Genomic DNA, 9,954 nt, shown 5'->3' with positions numbered 1-9,954 from the left:
ACTGCGATAGAGCTCCCAGAGAATTACAACATTGACCTCTAGTGGTGATGAGCAATAACTGCAGCAGCCATGTTCTTAATTGGATTGGTACCTTTCTCTCCTCTCTCAGTGGGATAACGTCCCGTCCCCCCAGTCTCTGTGAACAGTTCTTTCTGTTTTTCCCTTCATCTGAAATACTGACATGCCGACTCTGAAAGCTGCTCGGTGGGGGGGGGGCGTTTCCGGGATGAGGTCAACAACAAAGGAAGTGCAGACGGGGTAGCGGGTGGTATTGTCTCTGTGGATTAACCATAATCCTGTTGCAGTTCAGGGGGCTGCCATGAAGGGGCACGGTGTGTGTGTGTGTGTCATTTGTGTTTATGTCTGTGGTATACTGTATGTGTGAGTATTTGCGTGCGTGTGTGGTATGTACAGTGTGTGTGTGAGCATGCGTGCGGTTTGTGTGAGTGAGCGAGTGACTGACTGTGTGAGTGTGTAAGTAAGTAAGTAAGTAAGCTTTATTTATATAGCGCTCTTCACAGCACGGATGCACAGAGTGCTTTACAGTAATAAATTAAAATGGCAATACAACACGAGACAAAATTAAAACGACACAGAACAGAAAAAAAACAACATTGCGAGCAGCAAGGCGTGTGTACAGTATGTGTCTAGGTTTCAGTAATAGTACTATCTAGTGTAAACACTGCCTGGACCTTGTGGCTGCTTTTAAGACAGTTACCCAACAGGCTGTTCTTTCAGCTGCCTGGGGTCAGTATGTGAGCTGAACAGGTGGACATTTATTTCCTGAGCTCTGTGGGGCAGGGGGACCGGTAAAAAGGGAACACACAGCTTCCACTCTTGTGAGACCTGGATCACTGAGGATAGATTCATAAGCAGCATAGGTTGTAGCTTTCACAAACACACACACACAGACACACACTTGGTAAACACATTAACTTGGTTTTACATCCTCCCCATAAACCACATATCCACAGGCAGTAGGAGTGAAAAATAGATCTTTAATAAATGTTTTATAAATACTGTATGTCTATACTGTACATTATAAAACTCACATATCCCAACTTGATTCTAAAAACAGGTAGCTTAAAATATGCAAAAGAATTTCAGTCAACACCACACACATCATGACACATAATCTGGAGATTTAGAGGATAAGGTACTACATTTCTTGCAATTAAATGAAACTTAAAAAAACAACAACAAAAAAACAGTAGGCTACCTTTGACTGCAGTCCCTAAGTATTTCCTATCTCACAAAGTATCCTGAACTGAAGGACCAACAACCCAACACCCACGGTCCTTCACAGGTTGCCGTGGTAACAAAAAACAACATTGCATAGCCTACCTGTATCTCTAGGACAACATGCTTGCGGTGTTGCTTTGTTTTGGTAGGGTGCTGTGTAAAAGTATTAGTTCCAAACCCACAGACACGGCCTCAGAATCCCTCCTTTGGCCAAACTCCCCTCATCCCATAATAGCAGATTGGCTGCATGGGCTGTCAGTCATCAGGCATGGCGTCGTCCATCCACTTCAGGTAGGCCAGGCTCCCGCCCTCCACAGGGAAACTCAGGATCTCTGGGACCTCATAGGGATGGACTGACCTGGACACACACACACACACACACACACACACACACACACACACACAATCCATTAGAACAGATCGTCTTCATTACCCCATCATGACCTCTACAATACATGACGTGTCCCAGTTTAAAACCACTGGGAGATCCGGTACCAGCTCACCTCACGTACTCCGTCAGGCTCTGGACATTTGATGACCTGGTCATCACAAGCTAGAATGTAGAATAGAACCAGTTATACCCCAGCATATTTCTCTCTCAAGTTTCAAAGTTCTGAATCATACTGACTCAAAGCTGAAATCCAGATGATCTTAGCTTACCATCAGGATCTCTGTAGCATCTTGAATATCCCCTTTCCAGTAATACCTGAAGCACAACACACATGAGATTACAGTACATTATATTACATTACAGTTATTTTGCAGATGCTTTTATCCAAAGCAACTTAGCATAATTACATTTAATGTAGGTATACCACTACTCAAGTGCATCTATTTTCTAAACAAGACTATGAGCATAATCTAGTTCTCAAGCCACAGTGCAAGAGTAGCAAAATATAACTACAATAGGTGCTTGAAGAGGTGAGTTTTGAGCCTGAAGTGAAAGATGGGCAGCAACTCTGCTGTCCTGACGTCAGTGGGCAGTTCATTTCACCACTGTGGGGCCAGGAGAGTAAAGAGCCATGACAGTGTGAGGTAGCAGAGTGTAGTGGTCAGGAGGGGGTGTAGGGTTTGACCATGACCTGGAGGTAGAAGGGAGCTGTTCCTTTCATTGCCCTGTAGGCTAGTACCGGCGTTTTAAACGGGATGCGAGCTGCTACAGGGAGCCAGTGTAGAGAATGGAGAAGGGATGTTGTCTGGGAGAACTTGGGGTGGTTGAACACCAGGCGAGCTGCAGCTTTCTGGACAAGTTCCAGGGGTTTAATAGCTGATGCCGGGGCCTCGGCAAGGAGATAGTTGCAGTCGTCCAGGTGGGAGATGACCAGGTAGTCCAGTTGGGAGATGATAGAAAGAGCCTGGATGAGCACCTGCCTCGTTTCATCAGTGAGGAAAGGGCAAATCCTGTAGAGCAGGAATCTGCAGGAGCGTGTAATGGATGATAAGCGCCCGAGAACGACAGTTTGTCATCCAGGGTCGCACTCAGACTCCTCGCAGTCCGAGTCGGTGTCACCAATGGTGCCGCCAATAGTGATGACCAGCGTGTGGTGACAGTTTGAGACGCTCTATGACACCGTATCGGAGTGGTGCCACGTGCTTCCTAGGAAAGAGAAGGGCAACTGTCTAGCAAGAAGTGGAGCTAGTAATCTATGACAGCCACAGCCTCTTTGAGCGACATGCGGCAAGTATTGACCGCGTCTCTCTACGGCCATGTTGTCAGTCTTCTAACAGGGCTAGCAATACCCAGGCTGCTAATACTGACCTTGTCGGCGACCCACAATACTGCTTGGTTCTGGCCTGCTGGCTTCTGTAATAGCTTTAACCCTTTCTTCACCTAGCCATCAACAAGAGGGAGAGTGTACCCGTGCTCACCGAGGCGTCAAAGTCTGTGCGTTAGTAAGACGAAGGAAACCGACAGAGAGCGCAAATATTATCAACCTCCCCCCAGCCATCCGGTTCTAGAAGCTGCAGTCGGGGTTGTGTTGGCGTTTGTTAGTTACGCATGTAGTCCGTGTTGTTCCACTGTGTCTGGATTATTCATTGACACGCGCGGATCTGTCATGCATAGAGTTACCGGAACAGCGACACCGGGAGAAACTCTACCTCTGCTTCTCTCTCTATACCGGTCTACCATTGTCTCTATCTCTCCAACTTTGTCTAGCTCTGACCCTGCTTCAGGCTCTGCCCCTCCCTCTACCACTCTCTCTGTCTCTCCGTCTTCTCTAGCTATGCCCTTCCCCCTGCCGCTGCCTCCATCTCTGCCTGATTGACTGCTGCCTGCCTGGCAGTCTGTCTCAGAACACCCATTTAAATGCAGCCAGTTCACCGTAAATCTGGTCGCCTGGGTACACATGTAATTGTGTGTGTATTTATGTGCTTATGCATATTTATGGGCTTATGCGTAGCGTGTTTGTGTGTGTATGTGTGTGTGTGTGTGTGTGTGTGTGTGTGTGTGTGTGTGTGTGTGCCAGGGCAGGCTCTGTGGTTTGATGGGTCAGGGTAGCAGCATACATGGTGGATGTTCGGGGGAGAATATTGATGCTTGCTGCCATCCTTCTCTCCATGATGGCTCTGTGGAGAGAGGGAGGAGACAGAAAGAAAGAAAGAAAGAAAGAAAGAGAACAAGAGAAAGAGGGAGAGAGGGAGAGAGAGAGAGAGAGAGAGAGAGAGAGAGAGAGAGAGTGAGAGAGTATGCAATTAAACACTCAACAGCCACCAGTGGTTAACCAATAAGAGTTGTAGACAGCCAGTCCCATGGCTGCTGACATCTTTGAAGACAAATAGGCAAAGAGCAAAGAATTGTACTGTAGGTGACTCTCACGGACGAGTTGTAGACCGTGTTCACAGTGGGAGGGGAAGTGAAAGTACATGTGGATGTGTCACACAGCAACTCTATGCTAAAATAAAACCAGCAGCGATGCATCAAAGCATAGCCTATAGACCCTTTTACTGTTGGTAAACAATTAAGTGCGCGCGCACATTTTTGGAACAAAAGAATGAACTACGGCTGCGCAACACTCGTTGCCACCAGATGCATCAATCATCGATTTTATTGGCAGGTGTCATTACAGCAATGCATGCGCAATTTCTAAACAGGATGATGACATTGCACAAAAAAGGGTCTATAGCAATTTGGGCTTTCGGGTTTCGGCGGTTATTGGAGTTTCCTATATGAGAGCGAATAGCGGGCGAGGCCTATAGTCATTTCATCTAGTGAGTTTCCAAAAAGAAGGTCAAGGCACTCTTCCATAAAAACCAAAAAGTCTTTATTCAACTGGCATATCCAAGTGGACTATTAAAAACACACTAACTTCATCTAGTGTTTCTAATGAGCCTTGAGCCAGATGCACCGCGTACCGACGCTGTCCCCCGCCGGGACGTCTGAATGCTCGTCACGCCCTACAGGGAGGGGGACGTCCAAACAAACATGTTGACCTCTGGAACGGTGCAGCACCTGAGCTGGGGGCATTTCCGGTTCCCAACAATTCTCCTCTGACCTCTCTTGACTGAACATTTCCATTTTGGCAAAGTAGCTGTGGCTGCAGTCAATGCTACAGTGTTCTCTCTCTCTCTTTCTCTCTCAGCTCATCTGCATGCAGCTCTGGTGTGTGGCTGCGCCAGCTCAATCTGTAGAACGACGCTGCTCCCACACTGACGGAGTAGTGGCAACAGCTGAAGGTTCTAGTTTCATCCTGTGTATTTGCTAAGTCTTTATCGAAAGCGGTATTGGTGAAAAGTTTAAAGATAGACTGGGACGAGAGCTTGGAAGATGTGTATTACAAACTACCTTATACATGTCTGGTCACGCAACTGACAGTAGTTTATTATGAGAATATGAATTACTTTTTTTTTTTTTTTTCATTTTTATCTCTGGCCCTACATGGTATAATCCCATTGGGATTAAGTGGTGATTTTGAAGTGTGGGTGAATGGTGGTGGTTAGTCAGTGTTAGTTAGTATTATGGGCTTGTACAGTACCTGCCGATGTCCTTGGCTGCCTGCTCGTTGGGGCAGTTGATAAGGAGGACAGAGTGGTGTCCGGGAACGTAGCTCCCTGTGAAGGCGGAATGGAGCTGGAGCCCTAGGGACCTCAGCATGGGGTACATAGACACGGACAGAACCAAAACCTGGAGGAGAGGTGGAAGGGGGGGGGGGGGGGGGGTTAGTGAGGTTTCCTCGGCACAGGGAGATATTATCTTCCATAACCATATTTTGTTTTCTCTGAGGATTTACCCCCAGTCTACCCTTTTATAATCGTTCTGCCAGTTTGTCGCCGTTAGCAACACAGGCAAATGTATAATCCGCTCCGCGTTATTGCGCAGCGGCGATGGCGCTTCCAGGCGTGGAGAGGATGGAACGGCTGCACCGGAACGCGCTTTTAAAACCACCGCTCGCCTGGAATTAAGATGGATATCTAGAAACATCTGCCGTCGTAACGTCCAATAAATTGCACAGCCTGCCTATTTGTCCACGCTTTTCAACTCATCCAAATAAACGAATTTCATCCGTAAACCTGATCAGCAGCCTATACTTACCACACAAATATAACACAGACCAGAGCGAAAGAGACTTTGGAAGACCCACTCCTTATGACATCTCGGGTATAACCAGTCCATTTTGTTGAATGTCATAACGAGAGATGTCCGGTTGTGGTATACTGAATAGCACCAAAAGAGGAACAGGTTCACAAACTGCTGCAAGTCGCTACAACCTTAATGGCACAATACTTATGATGTATCTCTCCAGAAAATGGTGCGTAAAGTTAACTTTCTCCCTCAAACTACGTTTCGTTGGGTAAATGCAGTGACAGGTAGGTCGGACGTTTGGTAGCCTATTTACACCGACGGCGTTTGTCATTGGATGGGTGACACGTCCTGACACACTAGCGTCCAATCAGACAACAGCTTTGACCGGGGTGCTCCCCTCTGATTTTGGTCATAAGCGGCTTTCGTGTCTGTTATCAGTGCTTTTAGTCAAATGTGCAGAGTGGCAGATTATGTGCCGTTACGTTGTTGCAGACAGCTAGTCTACTTCATGAACAGTCGAACGTTGCAGAGAGATAGCTATAGCTTCATCAGTCTTGTTTGTTTCCTGCCCTGGCCTGCTAATGCACGTCTATTGTATAAGAACAGGTTATTCTGCTATACTGTTAGTAGGCTATACAACACAATATGGGGCACACCCAAGTGATAAACACGCACACACACACACACGCACGCACGCACGCACACACACACACACACACACACACACACACACACACACACACACACACACACACACACACACACATGTTCTCTATCTAAACGAGTTCAGATGCTGCAGTAGGAAGCAGCCTAGCCCACAAGTAGCTGGTTTGACTTAAACCTTGACTTAAAACGTGGAGAGGGTCTAGAGCACTTGGATGGCACAGGGGATGATGCTGCTCCTGCCTCAAACCTGGGCATTATGAATCTCCTGCCTGAGCGTCTAGAGGCCGGTCTATTGTTGTGTGTTAGCTCCCCTGCAATTTCAGCTCCCCTCTCTCTGGCCAGGGTATCACGTGCCTCCATAGGTCAGAGCACTGCTGCCCACAGAGCCTGGACCCCGGATTGACCGCCTTCCTCAGCTTCCCCTTGTTGACCTCAAGCATGCTTTGTACACTGCAGGAGCAGCGCGGTAGAGCCGAGTACCTACAGTAGGAAAACAGTTCCTCATGACAGCTTTAGTGGGCTTTATTTTTTTTTTTACAGTGAGATCATTACCTCCTATGGCTGTAGCTTGAGGTGCTATACTGCCCGGGACCCAGTAGATGGTGCTGTGGATCCACACATATTTTCCCCTGTATAACAGCCTGGTACCCTTGCCCTGTTTCTCAGCAGCACGCCAACTATAAAATAATCCAAACGAAGTGGAATGAAATTAAACTGCCTGTGACAAGAGTATAACAATTCTGGTTGATTCATCCCCAAATCCTCACTTCCTTCCTGCTGACCACTGGTCCCTCCTGCTTCGTATGATATGTTATGGCCATCTAGCTCGACCTCCATTACTCCGTTTCTCCTCCTGTCTGCTACTGCGCAGATCAAAGAGTTCAGAGCAGGGGCCCCACAATGTCCTCGCCCTGAACAAACCATTTTTTTCCTCTCTGTTTTTCTATTTCAACTCAAATGCTTTTATTGGCATGGGAAACATTTATGTGTATGCATATGTTTATGTGTAAATGTTTTGTGTTTACATGCCTGTAAGAGCTGATAATGTAACAATGATGCATACTGTAATATATATAAATATATATATATATATATCATAATTTCTTACTCATATTGTAGTAACTGATAGATAATGTAATAAAATGCTGAGCGAATAACATAACTTTTGGCGCACACATTTTCTCCTAATAGTGTTATCATTTTATTACATTATAGAGTCAATAATTTATGGATTAAAGGGTTAATTGCTCATAGTATGCAATAAAATCACTCTTTCAATAGCCTTGTTTTTACTGTAATTCAAGGCTCAAAATGTTCATACACAGCACACGTGTGAACTGAAACAAACGCACGTGTGAACTGATGACTTTCGTTGTCTTTTGTCATTGTCCTTATTAAGCTCTGCGTTGTGTTTTGATGAAAATAAAAGACGGCCCCCAATCTCACAAAATACCACACAGTCCAGTGTCTCCTTTCTCAGGTGTATCCCAAATTAATCTCTCCAACACGGGATTTGAGCCTCAAGCAAGAGCGGTTTATTACAGAAGGTTTAACATACAAAAGACAATGTCATGGTCTAATGCACAGATGACCTGTCTGCATGCTGTCTGGACCCAAATCAAAGTATTGGTCTTGTTGCAACGTTCTTATGTGGTTTGAGTGTCCCCCCTCCCTCGTCTCTTCTCCGATAAGACTGTCTTTCTGGTCTCTTCTGTGGCCTTGTTTGGTCACGTTTACCTACGCCGCCTCGGCGCCCAGGCCTTTATCTCTAACCACAACAATGGTGTTTGGCACAGAGTGTACCAGCCATGGAATGTCTTTATCTCATAAGTCTATGGAAGAGGGACACCGTTTCTTACCGAAAACTCAAGCCGCAATGTAATGTAAGGCAATGTAAGCTCCCTCCTACCTCCATGCCATGTTCAAACCCTACACCAACCCCCGACTACTATATGCTCTGCTACCTCAGGGTGACTGGTTGCCCCGTCACTCTGAGGCCCCTGCGGTCGATCGACACGGTCACGGCTCTTCTCTGGCCCCGCAGTGGTGGAACAAACTGCCCACTGACGTCAGGACAGCAGAGTCGTTGCCCATCTTTCGCCGCAGGCTCAGAACTAACCTCTTCAAGAGGTACTACCACGATCCTCCCTCTTAAGCACCTATTGCATTTTTAGTTTCCTATTCTCCTATTCTTGTACTTTGCCTTCAGCACAAGATTATGCTCTTAGTCACTTGTTGTAGAAAGGAGATGCACTTGTGAGTTCTGGCAAGTAGTAGTATACTGGCGAGAAGGGTTTGGGGAGGAAGTCCCATTGTTCTCAGTCAATTCACACAGAGAGAGAAATGGTTTTGGTGTAGTGACAACTCTGGTACTACTCTCTCTCACATACTCACTCTCTCTCTCTCTCTCTCACACACACACACACACACACACACACACACACACACACACACACACACACACACACACACACACACACACACACACACACACACACACACACACACACACACACACACAGAACAGCCATTACACTAATTTCCCACCTTTGGACTTCATCCGGGGCATGGGACAAAAACCGAAGTAGGCACGGCCTGGTGAGTTGGAGCCTAAGTTTAGCCTACATGTACTAGTAGCACATTTAGAATCTTGAATTATATCAAAAGTCACTTTATTGTTTTACCACACTCTACAGTGAATTACCCCTTAAATCCATAAATGATTGACTCACTCTATAATGTAATGAAACTATTACAATATTAGGAGAAAAATATTTTGCTCACTTTATAATGTAATAACTCATGCAAAATGTAATGATACAGTATGGGCAAAAAGTTGTTACGTTCTTTGCACAGCATTTTGTTGAATCCGTGCTGGCGGCTAACTTGGAACCCATTAAATTTTGGAGCTGATCAGAATCACTGGGCAGATACACGAATGAAAACAAAACTAAATTTGCCAATACTTGGACCATCTCCCTTCACTTTATATATATAAAGCGTGTTGGGATGTGGAGTGTGAGAGTCTCTACTGTGCTTTCCCCCGGGCCCCCCCAGGAGCTGAGTCAGACAGACTTTCCTCAGCCCTGCTGTCAAGATCCAGCCGAAGGAGACAAGGCAGGTAGGAGGCCATTAACTCCATCGACTTCTCACACTCCAGCTGCAAGGCATGGAGCATCCTTAACAACCTCACTGGTAGGTCTAGACACTCCCCCCATCACTGCCCCATCTCTGCAAATAAAATCGCATTACAATTTGTGAAAAGTGGGACATACGAGGGCAAAGACCGTGAATCATCACGTCTCGTGGCAAAAGAAGTGTCTGACCTCTGGAAGGCCACAACTCCTAGCAGCGGTAACATCTCTGGTGAATTCACACCGGAGGAGTTTGCTGCTGCCCTCCAGCATGTAAAGCCAGGGAAAGCTCCGGGGCCTGATTCTATCTGCCCGGAGATTATACTCCATGCCGCGCCTGCCTTGAAGTCCTGGTTAAGAGCGTTCCTCTCTTCCTGCTTGCGCCAACTC

At 46.4% G+C, this 9,954-nt stretch overlaps 1 protein-coding gene across 1 annotated transcript; it reads right to left on the bottom strand.

Annotated features, from left to right (window-relative positions):
* Positions 1-1,497: 1,497 nt before the first annotated feature.
* On the bottom strand, positions 1,498-6,870 carry LOC311312092 (protein CutA homolog; the record flags this gene model as incomplete). The annotated part of the gene is made up of 6 exons (XM_084441961.1): positions 1,498-1,600; positions 1,746-1,795; positions 1,903-1,948; positions 3,751-3,810; positions 5,217-5,365; positions 6,781-6,870. The coding sequence occupies 6 exons, from the start codon at positions 6,868-6,870 to the stop codon at positions 1,498-1,500; spliced, it is 498 nt and encodes a 165-aa protein (XP_084298087.1).
* Between the last annotated feature and the right edge of the window lie 3,084 nt (positions 6,871-9,954).

The sequence above is a fragment of the Borostomias antarcticus genome, assembly GCF_949987555.1.
Source record: "Borostomias antarcticus genome assembly, chromosome: 8".
Lineage (NCBI taxonomy): Eukaryota > Metazoa > Chordata > Actinopteri > Stomiiformes > Stomiidae > Borostomias > Borostomias antarcticus.
This window is presented reverse-complemented; position numbering and strand designations above follow the sequence as displayed.